Source organism: Triticum aestivum, chromosome 3D (genome assembly GCF_018294505.1).
Source record: "Triticum aestivum cultivar Chinese Spring chromosome 3D, IWGSC CS RefSeq v2.1, whole genome shotgun sequence".
NCBI lineage: Eukaryota > Viridiplantae > Streptophyta > Magnoliopsida > Poales > Poaceae > Triticum > Triticum aestivum.
This window is the reverse complement of record NC_057802.1, coordinates 115,215,591-115,227,761: the sequence shown is the minus strand read 5'-3', so window position 1 is coordinate 115,227,761 and position 12,171 is coordinate 115,215,591. Positions and strand designations below refer to the sequence as shown.

At 43.4% G+C, this 12,171-nt stretch overlaps 1 protein-coding gene across 2 annotated transcripts; it reads right to left on the bottom strand.

Moving 5' to 3' along the window:
* Positions 1-955: 955 nt before the first annotated feature.
* On the bottom strand, positions 956-8,040 carry LOC123077763 (serine-rich adhesin for platelets). 2 transcript variants are annotated; one of them, XM_044500088.1, is made up of 11 exons: positions 7,804-8,040; positions 6,570-6,697; positions 5,744-5,871; positions 5,377-5,563; positions 5,165-5,265; positions 4,417-4,500; positions 4,270-4,318; positions 4,094-4,185; positions 3,506-3,626; positions 3,281-3,354; positions 956-3,204 (listed from the first exon to the last, which is right to left on the bottom strand). In XM_044500088.1, exons 2-11 carry the CDS (start codon positions 6,660-6,662, stop codon positions 1,257-1,259), a joined length of 2,877 nt encoding a protein of 958 aa, XP_044356023.1. In that variant the 5' UTR covers positions 6,663-6,697; positions 7,804-8,040; the 3' UTR covers positions 956-1,256. The 2 variants fall into 2 exon arrangements, with proteins under 2 accessions (XP_044356023.1, XP_044356024.1); XM_044500089.1 differs by lacking the exon at positions 5,744-5,871.
* Between the last annotated feature and the right edge of the window lie 4,131 nt (positions 8,041-12,171).

Below are 12,171 nucleotides of genomic sequence, written 5' to 3'. Positions count from 1 at the left end.
TACCCATGTTCTTCATTGAACTGTTTTCTTTTTTCTCTCCAACGGTTTATGGAAAGTTTGGAACGTTCGTTTGCGTAGGACGCGATGTGGCCATGTGCAAGTTGCCTTGGTTTCGAAGTCCCTGTGGTGGAAAGTTGTAAGACCTGCTTCGAAGACCCTGTTGTACACATTATTACGCCACATTGACTAGGAATTCTACTGTAGGATGCAAGACCTCGGCGTTGTGGAATTTTCGGTGGTTCGGTGATTTGCATGCACCATTGGAAGTACTGATTGCACTTGATGTGGTACCATTGGATGAAACAGCTTCAAACCACTGTGCTACTCGTAGTACTACTAGACATCAATGGTTACTGGTGCTGGTACCATTATTCTGGTGCTCTTACATTTTCGGCTTGACGGAACCTCATAATTGCATTGCGACGGACGGAGTAGTAGTAGCCACCAACTGTTTGCTCACTTCTGCAAGCAACTGAGTTGCTAAAAGTCCCATAAAAAATACACTGAGTTGCTGAAAGTCATGATTTCTTGGGCTTGGTAGACCAACAGAGAGAATCTAAATGGCATTCACTAGTGGATTATCAAAGATTTTTATCAGCGTCGCTTTACTTTCTAGTAGTAGTAAGTTTGCACCAGCGCAATTGGTGCTTGCTGTCGTGAAAGCAGTGGCTCACAGCCCTCTGCTTGGGAGAGGAATAAATTCCCTCACAGTATCACCATCATTGATCGATAAGGAGGGGCATGTCATGATAAGCTTGGCAGAAAGAGGCAGAGACACAAACAGCCTCATGCTCATGGGTTGACAATTGCTTTTGGCGATCAGAGAATTTAAGAAAAGAGCCAGATACAGTTTACGATTTAGTCTAGTTGGACGAAATGGACGGTAAACCATACACTAGCAATCATGTGTCCTGGCCTTCTGCTATCATCGTGGAGCAACCAAAAAGATGCCAAGGACGACAAAGACCAAGTAATCCATGGTCCAGCACAGAACAGCAGTAAAACACCGGCCATACTACACGAGTACAGATCCAATGAGACGGCTATTCAGCAAATTTTCGCTAAAGGTGCCATCCAACACAACCGTTTTACAATAACAAGTTTCACGTTTCATCTTTACAAAGCTTAAGCTTCAGCACCAACACTGCATTGGCGACCCCCCATGTCGCCACCATCCACCCCTTCTGCGAGCTAGGTTAGCATGTATGCATGACTTGTGCGTCTGTATTGTTAGGGTTGCAACACAGCTCTGTTGATCAGAACAGGGTGTACATGGAGTATGAAAGGTCAACCTGTGCACTGTTCAGGCCTGGATCTGCGCTTCCATTAGTCCAGTTCTGGTAGAATGTATCATACCCACCAGGGGCCATGTAGCTATTGGCACCTCCATTCCAATATTCAGGCATCTGATTTGGTCTATTGCTTACGGACGGAAAAGTGCAGCAGCATCTCATGGGGTTTTGATCCCCACCCATGGACTGGGGCAAGCCACCAGGGTATGGAGGTAACTGACAGTGATTTGATGCACCGAAGCTGGGGCCAGGAACCTGTGGTGTGGGTCTCCATATGGTATCAGTGGAGCTGAGTGTGGAAGATATGCTCACACCACTACTTTGTTTGTGATCTCCATCATCTTCCAGGCACTCTGAGACCCAGCTAATGATGTCTGGTTGGTCTGTAACAGAGCATGAATCTTGTGCCGGGGCATCAGATGTAGAGCGAAGTGCAGAGCAAGTTGAGGAGCTCATTGATACAGACTTGCCTGAATCAGAAGACTTGCGAAGCTCGCTAAATCCAGGTGGACAAACTAATCTCTTTCTTCCTTGACTATCCTTGGCCAATATATCACTGACTCGTCTTGGTAGCCGAATCTTCTCTGCATGCTCAGATGGAATTTTAGCTCCTAACAAGGTCATTTCCCCATTGCACAAGCTGTGATCCCCTCCTTGTGGTGAAGATTGATGTTTGCCATCAGTGCACACAACTTGATTGCCGAGAATGCTACCACTTGCTACAGCTTTATTTGAAAGAGCTGCCTTTTGTTGATGTAAGATCTTTGATTGGTTTTCAGATGCCAACTTTCTGTGCAAATTTGAAAGCTTATCTGGCCCAGCTGATGTCTGTGACACACCATTAGAACTTGAAAGATTACGGAGCACGGTAGGAATGACCCTCGAACTCTCCAATGCAGTTGCACTGGCTGATACAGTGCTCACCATAGCCTGCATGTTCTTTTCTTGGACTGGATTATCCCTGGTATCTGAGCATGCATTCTTCTCCTCTGCTCTAACATGAGGTTTAACAGCTGCTGAGGAAAGCTGGCTAGTTAAACTATTGGAAGGTTCCTCTGGTTTCTGGGAAACTCCCTTTACAGCCTGATATCTGGGAATTGCAGTTCTGTCATGGCCTTCATCTTTTGGCAAACCAAGTCTCTTGGAATTTGAAATCCAAGTAACTCCTGTAGCTTTAGGCCTTGTATCAGTAGATGATGTCAAACTAACTACTTGTCCTGCAGCTTTAGACCTTGTATCAGTAGATGATGTCGAACTAACTACTTGTCCAGCAGCTTTAGGCCTTGTATCAGTAGATGATGCCCAACTAACTACTTGTCCTGTAGCTTTAGGCCTTGTATCAGTAGATGATGTCCAACTAACTACTTGTCCTGCAGCTTTAGACCTTGTATCAGTAGATGATGTCCAACTAACTACTTGTCCTGCAGCTTTAGACCTTGTATCAGTAGATGATATCGAACTAATTACTTGTCCTGCAGCTTTAGACCTTGTATCAGTAGATGATATCGAACTGGATGCTTGTCCTGCAGCTTTAGATGATATCCAGCTACCTACTTGTCCTGTAACTTTAGACCTTGTATCAGTAGATGTCAACTCCCTGGTAAGCACAGTCAAGCGGCGAGCTGGTCCGCTAGATCCTTGTGAAACTATATTAGCATATTGTGGTTTTCTCCATGAAGTTTCAACTGTTCCATTTACTTCTGTGGCCATTTTCTTGGAATCTGAAATTCCATTTCCCAAATGCGCAGATGTATTGGATTTGTCATCGCTGGAAGCCAACTGGTCCTTTGGTCTAAGTGGTGGTAATTCTTGAGATTTGGAGGCAACCTGTTTTTGCTGACTAAGTACGCTCTCATGATTATTCTGCTGATGAAGAGCTGTATTTACAATGGATGGCGGCTTGCCTGAATCCCTGTCAAAGGATCAAAGATGACCATCAGTAGAAGATACAACAGCAGGATCAAGAGCCAGCAAACAAAATAAATTACCGTGGAATTGCTGCTGGCAGGGTACCAGGATTATTATTGCAAACTCTGGGTACTACTACATCATTGACGCAAATCTTCAAATGCAGGAAACATGATTAGCACAACGATGATGTCAACAATCAGCACATACCAAGCCCGAATTTTCCATCACAGAAAAAATACAGATAATGGCATTGACAAGCATATCCCCATGAAACATTAGCTCAGATTGAATTATTTTCTTACTTTATCTTTGGAATTCCCACTACACATGGTAGTTCTTGAATTGCAGCCACTTGGAGAAGGTAAAGTAACTCCTGAACGCTGCTGGGGGCCCTTCATATTCATTCCCAGCAAATGCTGAATCCTTATCTCAGAAAAGAAAACAAAAGAAATATCTGAACCTCCTGCTTTTGATAATATATATATAATATTTAAGGAGCGTAAGTAAGCTACCAGTTTTTCTTTGACAGAACGTTATAACCTTAAAATATGATAACACTGATGGTCAATAACAAGCTAACAACAAAAGAAAATATAGCCACAAACTAATTGAATGTTACCAATTTTAGAAAAAGTTGTTATCATGACTGATACTAAGAAAATAAGACTGCACAGAGTATGGTCTTAGTACAGGTTGCGGAAGCTGCGGGTGCAACCACAATAAAAAAGGTTGACGCATAGAGTATGATCGTAGTACAGCTTTGCGAAAGTTGCAAGCGAATATTTAGTCAAACAAAGCTTTCACCAGTAAGCGCCAACAATAAAACAAGATTAATGAATGCTAAATTAAATTCCATGTGCGCATTTTAAAAGGCTAGTAGCAATTTATACCTTGCACAAAACACACCAACATCATCTTTGGTACAAACATCTTCTGGTAGGGCTTTCTGGTGCACATATGAACAATTTGGCTTTTGGCAAACCTGAGGTAAGACATGGGAAATTTTAGCAATAAATGGAAGGAGTCAGTAGTTGGAGGCAAGTGAAGGTTTATATGTAAGACACACCTTATTGCTTAGCCATATATGACAATATCTTGTAACACCAAAGGTTGCCCTGCATGATGAACAGATGAAACATAAGGCATAGACTTCGTAGAGCACGAGATAGATGGTGTTTTATATTAAACCTGTGTAGTTAGTGACAGAAATTACTTTAAAGGTCTGCCATCCAAGATGTAACCATTAACCGCCTCTATGCACAGTACAGCTTCTTCTTCTCTCGAATATGTGACATATCTGCAAGGAGACATACAGAGAATTACGCAAAAGCCAGAAAAGAACAACTTATTGACTGAAATAAGTGTACTCCCTCCGATCCAAATTAATTGTCGCAGCTTAAGTACAATTTTGACAATTAATTTGGATCAGAGAGAGTAACCATTTTTTTGAATATTTTGAAAGAAAGAACATATTGACTGAAATATAAGATAAAACATTCAGTTCCTTATTTGGGTGGGGTGAGGTTACATTGGTGGTATCTATCTATATTTCGGAATGACCATTAAAATAGGGTAACCAGCCTTACAATGTGTGATCTTATGTCACTAGGTGGGAGAATGTATGTTATCCAAAAAAGAGGTGGCAGAATGTGGGTTGGGTTAAATCATACTCCCTCCATCCCAAAATAAGTGTCTTGAGCTTAGTACAAATTTGTACTAGAGCTAGTACAAAGTTGAGACACTTATTTTGGGACGGAGGGAGTATGAAGTTGAATATGTCAGGCATGCTTCGTCTTTTCTAAAATGTGTAAGCGGCTTTTAGTGGCTGATATCCATCTAGATCTGATCCCATGGCCAAGAATATTATCTATTTATTGAGTGGTTCTTGTTTGACTGACTTGTTCCCAGTGTTAAAGCGATATAATTTTCAATTGCAATTTCTACTTAACCAAAAAACTTACACACGGCCAGAGTCAGGAATCTGTTGGTTAGCTCCAATGTTGTCGATAATGATGTTCTCTATTTTTCCATATTGCCCAAGAAAACTCTTTTGCCTTAGAATCTGCATGAACAGCGAACAGTTAGCTTTTTTTTTCATATGCACTACAATAGATGTTTAATTATAAGTTAAGGTACTAAACAATCAACTTTTACAGCAGAAACCCATATTTACCTTTTCACTGGCAAACTCAGAAGGCATCCCAATAATATACACAAGCTTCCTCTGAATCACACGAACATTATCTGGATGATCTATTGGTTCTTCTGCCACTCTCAACTGATTCGTTGCCGATTTCTGCTTTTGAAGCTTCGTTTGTTCATGTTGCAAATTTGATTTGTCAGCACAAAGTTCCTTTAATCTGCAATTGTAAAACAGAAGCCCTAAGTCAGGCAACAATTGCCGCATTATATTGAGATAAAAAGAAGTCCCCTAAACTGGAACCTTGAGAAATATAAGGATGACAAAGGGAGAACCAGAAGGGAAAATATTGAATACGATATAAAAGGAGATTGTAGTGATAAAGTCATAAAACACATGCATTTGGTTGCTGATGCTAGTCCCCAAAATCCTATCCTTGTTGTAGATAGAACGGCATCCAGGGCACCTCCCGCCACACTCGTCCTTCTGGTCCATTTCCATTATATGATGCCAGCACCAAAGACATATCTACCAAAAATATAGATTATAAATACGTGTATTCCATTGATACACAAGTCCGCAAGAAGATGCACCATTTGAGTTGTTCATCATGTGCCCATTGTATGAAATGAACGACAATACAAGAAGTACAACAAAAGCATACAGCAAGACAAAGAAGTGGCAGAGCAAACATTTAATTTGCAGAAGTATATAGATGAAATGATTGCATGAAAATTTGTTGCATTGTACAGTAGCATTAGCTGGCATCAAATAGCAGACACAACTCATATATTACATGTCGCAGGCAGTATTCATCTCTTGGCAGTAGTAAGGACAGTTAGCTTAAACAAACTGGAAAAAACTTTCAATGCATTAGTTGATAATAGTCATGTTACTAGTACTATATCAAATTTCTGAAAACTGTGGTAGTACATTTAGTAAGTGATAAACAATGAGTTCTGTTGGCCTTTCATTCAAAAACAGTCCTTAACACACTTGAAGGAGATGCCGCCACAGATACTTTTGCTCAAATTTCACATAATGAATATCAACAGAATAATCTTGAAGCAAATGAGACTTAAGATCAAGGGCTGACTTATTTCGGTGTTTCAAGATATTTCACAAGCCCACATAGTGTAGCACGAGAACAAGAAATATAAGTAGTACACTAGAATCAGATGAAATCAAACACTGAAACATGATTTCCAAGCAATGGATTTTTTTACCTCATATCCGCATTTACAAGGTTTCAGCTGTTTATCTGTCAAATCCATGGTCTCCATGCAAAGTGGGCATTTGTCTTTAGCTTGGGTACTCATGGTAGCTCAAGCCAGTACTTAAAGCAATAGGAGAACTGAAATAGGGAAAATAACTTCATTATCAATTAAACTAACAATAACCAAAAATATTGTACTATGCATCAGAAGTGTTGTTAAAAGAATTGTCAAGAGTGGCACACGGCACACACTCATGCTGTGATTTCTAAACTCCTGAGGCCCAAAATTAAGGTGAATCAAGCTACATAATCATCATACATCTTGAAACCAAGCATGCACCGCATGTGTTGGCAATGAGAATTCGACCAAGAGCTTGCAAATTACTTCACATTCCCTCTACGGTCCATCCGGTTTCCTGACTGCCGCATTACCGAGAAGCCTGCTGATAATCACATCAACAAGCTAATCTAACCACAACAAATTGTGGGTCCAAATGCAAATCCCACACTCCCCAAGGTGCATGCAGAAAAATCACACCTAAATCAGAATCTTAGAGTCTAATAGCCTCTTAACCACATAGTCAGGTTCGAAAATTAAAGGAGGGAGGACCCATCTAAACATGAGATTAAGCAAAGTCGCCATCATTCCGTACGAAAACCCTAGGGTCAAAGGGGATTGCACGGACTCATCATTGATTACACCCCTAAAACCCCAACACCAGGACGCTAAAACTGCAAGAGGTTGAAGAAAAATTTCTGGGAGAAATCAAACTACGGACACAGTAAATCCATGTAGGATTAACTTGACACCAGGTAAACCCGCAGCAGTTTTTCGACTAGAGGCGAGCCCCGACAGTACCCCCAAATGGTCAGACTGACAACCGCCCAAAACCGCCGATTAAAACATGCCACATTTCGTCGCGATCGGAAACCCGCCGCCGCCGCTCCAATCCAGCGCTGCTACCGGTCAACCTAAACAAAATCGCCGAAAAATCCCACAACATTCGGACCAAAACCTTCCCCAAACCCAAAGCCCTAGGAAATTCCCCATCGGACGCGCTTGGAAACACTAACCCCCGGCGCTCGGAAGCGACCAAATAGGCCGAAATAGAGCGCCAAATCAACCCGAAAACCCGGCGCCGAAAACCCCCACATTGCGACTGGCCCAAGCCCTAGCCAGACGAACTGAAGCATCGAGCGAGCGGGGGTCGCGATCGGAGATGGGGAGCGGCTGGAGCACTCACGGCGGGGATGATCGGAGACGCGGGGCCGCGTCGGTCGCAGGCCCTTCCTTCCCACCTTCGTCGTCTGCCGCTCTGTACCTTCGCCTCCCTCTGCTCCCCTCTCTGCTGCGCCTGAAAGACGAAGAGCTTTGGCTTGTTTTTTTCTCTGTGGGAAAGGGGGTGGGGGATGCTGCTGGGGAAGTCTGGAAGGGGACCGAGTCTTATTTTTTTCTCTCCCCCGTCCGTCCAGATAGCAGCGGAGTCCTTAATTAGTGAACGTAGGCCTACCCGAAGCGCAAGATACGCGCCGGGACGCGTCACGCCGACACGTGGGGCCGCCCCATACGCAGGGGCCAGTCACCGTCGCTCGCCACGTCCAACGTGGCTGACGCGGCCGGTCAGGGCTTTCTTGCTCCCTCATCCCTGACCCTGACGCGGCCGTACGCTTGGGCGATGCCCATTCCCATAACGCCATCGCCCCACATGGCCGGGCCCACGTGTCAGCCTGCGAGCCCCCATTGGTACGCACGCGTGGCCGCTCCCCCGCAGAGGTGCCTTGTCGTCTTTCCGGGGCGCGCTCGTATATCCACCGGGCGGAGGAGTAAACTTTCCGCACCGGCGCTTGGTAGTATACCCCGCTGGAAAAGCCTGCGCGAGGATATGCGTGGCCCACCCGTCGGGGAGGCGGCGGGGCGAGGGTGGTGGCCGGGAATTCTGGGATCGTTGGCCGCTTCATTGAAGGCTGTGGGATTCTTTCTTTTTTGTTTGTTTTGAGAATTGATGGCTGGGGGATACTGCGAAGCGTAGTGGGTGGGGAAAGTGACTATCGGGAAGACGAGTTCGTGGTGCGACCCGTGATACCGAATACCCCCTTGGACGTGGCCCCGCCCGCGGGCTGGGACCGGGGGACTGGGTTCGTGTGGGCCCATCTGCAGGGGGGCAGAGAAACTGGAGTACTTTGGGTGCCGGAGCACGGGACCGCACCCGAGATTCACCGGGCACTTCTTGGAGCCGCATGCGTTTGTTGGATGAGCCACCTGTGGCTGCTCCTGTTCTTCGTGTGGTTTGAATGCTTGATTGATTCTACAGCACTGTGCGTTCTCCGGTTCGAGTATGGGCGTAAATGAGCTCCGATGGTTGCAGTGTCGGGGTGGCGCTGTAGCGACCAGACCTCAAACAGTCTGTGCTGCTGTGCACCAGTGTCATCCCTATATCAGTAACGTTGACACGCACAGTACAAATGGAGGATTTATAACAGAGTATCAATCACACACTTATTACAACGAGTATCTCAAAAGAGAAATAAGTATGATAAATATGGCTTAAGGCCATCTAAATACGATAACAGCGGAAAACTTGGAAGATAAGTGAGTCCATCAACTCCAACGGCATCACTGAGTATAAGACCACGACCTAAGGCACCTTACGCGTCGTCTGAAAAGTCTGCAACATGAAACGTTGCAGCCCGAAACGGGTCAGCACATGGAATATGCTGGCAAAATAACACATAGAGAGTAATGAACAGAATGATGCTATCACTACATGCATATTTGGCTGGTGGAAGGCTCTATGGTTACTGTTTTGCAAAAAGCCAAATTTTCCGTACTGCAAAGGAATAAATTTTATTTAACTATCATGGTGGTTGTTAAACATTAAGAATGGTTGACAGCATTCTCAATCCCAATTAAATATCATCATTAACCCAACAAAATTAATTAAAGTAACATGATGAGATTCACATGATAATCCAAGTACTAGATACTCAAGATGTCCATAACCGGGGACACGGCTAACCATGATTAGATTGTACACTCTGCAGAGGTTTGTGCACTTTTTCCCACAAAACTCGATCGCCTCCGCTTGATTCTCGCACTACATGATGTTTGAGAAACGGATGACCGAGACACAGTCTTTCAGAAACAATCACCCTTTACTCCGGATGGACAGTTACACCTACTTTCCCCTGCATCTGCTAGTCTACCACTGTAAGAGTTCACACAACTTAATCAACTATGCTAGAGCCCATAATAGCTTGTGACTGCACACGGAAGTTTTTAGCATGAATAATCTCATGATCCCTTTGAACCTGGGTGGCGGTCCAAAAGAAAAACAGGAAATCCTGGAATACCCAGGTACCTCAATCCACCCGGATGTGAGTTTTAGTTGCCACCTTAAGTTTAACCATATATTAGCAATCTCACATCTGTCATGGATACACTCAAACCCAATCCACGTCTACTAGCATAGCACAGCAATATAAGCAAACGTAGAAGTAACTCCCAAGGGTTTGATAATAAAACAGGTAATAGGTACTACCTCAACTACTTCCCGATACCCACAATTTAATTAGATCCTAATCATGCAATGTTTGAGGATTTGTCTAATGCAATAAAACTGGGTAGTAAAAGAGGTATGATCAAAGTGTTACTTGCCTTGCTGATGATCCGTGAAACCTAGAGATAAGTAGCAAGCGGCGCACTCCGGGTACTCTATCGCAAACAAACAAGCAAACAATAAGCACTCATCTAATGCACTGGTAAATGTAGCGACCAGACCTCAAATAGTCTGTGCTGCTGTGCACCAGTGTCATCCCTGGATCAGTAATGCTGACACGCATAGTACAAATGGAGGATTTATAACAGAGTAGCAATCACACACTTATTACATCGAATATCTCCAAGGAGAATAAGTATGATAAATATGGCTTAAGGCCATCTAAGTACGATAACAGCGGAAGACTTGGAAGATAAGTGAGTCCATCAACTCCAACGGCATCACTGAGTATAAGACCACGACCTAAGGCACCTTACTCGTCGTCTGAAAAGTCTGCAACATAAAACGTTGCAGCCCGAAAACGGGTCAGCACATGGAATATGCTGGCAAAGTAACACATAGAGAATAATGAACATAATAATGCTATACTACATGCATATATGGCTGGTGGAAAAGCTCTATGGTTATAGTTTTGCGAAAAGCCAATTTTTCCCTACGGCAAAGGAATAAATTTTTATTTAACTATCATGGTGGTTGTTAAACATTGAGAAGGTACCTCCAACTTAATCCCAATTAAGTGTCATCATTAACCCAACAAAATTAATTAAAGTAACATGGTGATGAGATGCACATGATAATCCAGGTACTAGATACTCAAGTTGTCCATAACCGGGGACACGGCTAACCATAATTAGTTTGTACACTCTGCAGAGGTTTGTGCACTTTTCCCCACAAGACTCGATCGCCTCCGCTTGATTCTCGCACTGCATGATGTTTGAGAAACGGATGACCGAGACACAGTCTTTCAGAAACAATCACCCTTTACTCCGGATGGACAGTTACACCTACTTTCCCCTACATCTGCTAGGCCACCTCTTCAAGAGATCATGTAACCTACTCAACTATGCTAGAGCCCATAATAGCTTGTGGCTGCACACGAAAGTTTCTAGCATGAATAATCTTATGATCCCTTTGAGCCTGGGCGGCGGTCCTTATAAAAACAGACAACACTGGGTTCTCCAGGTGCCTCAATCCACCCAGATGTGAGTTTTAGTTGCCACCTTAAGTAAACCATTATTAACAATCTCACATCTGTCGTGAATATCTCTCAAACCCAATCCACGTCTACGAGCATAGCATGGCAATATAATAGCAAACGTAGAAGTAACTCCCAAGGGTTTGATAAATAAAACAGGTAATAGGTACTACCTCAACTACATCCCAATACCCACAGTTTAATTAGATCCTAACCATGCAATGTTTGAGGATTGATCTACTGCAATAAAAACTGGGTATGGAAAAGGTATGATCAAAGTGTTACTTGCCTTGCTGATGATCCGCGAAACCTAGAGATTCGAAGTAACAAGCGGCGCACTCCGGGTACTCTATCACAAACAAACAAGCAAACAATAAATACTCATCTAATGCACAGGTAAAACTCGAATGAAAGATCCAACCAGAAAGTTTAACTTAAGAACTCCGGTTTGCAAAAAGAATCAACTCGAACGAAGCAACGAAAGTCAAACGGCGAAAGAAATAAGCTTCGTTTACTAATCTGGATCTAGGTCAAATTTTACAGTAGCAAAAACTTGTTTGAGTAGGTTAAACGGAAAGAGAATTTCGAGACGAAACTCTAGGCGCTTGAATCGCCTGATTCCGATAAACGAGCGAAAAGTTAAACAAAAACGAAGATCCAATCAGAAATCGAGATCTGAAATATTCGCGGAAAAATCTGACGAAAAAGAAAACTGACGAACGGTTAAAGAACGGACGTTCGTTAACAGTGAAAATCCGACGAACACGTTCGTTAAAATGAACGGGTTGGTGAACGTTCACTAAATAATAAAACCGAAGAAAATAAAGCGATCTAGGGTTTTTTTTTAAAACGAACAGTTT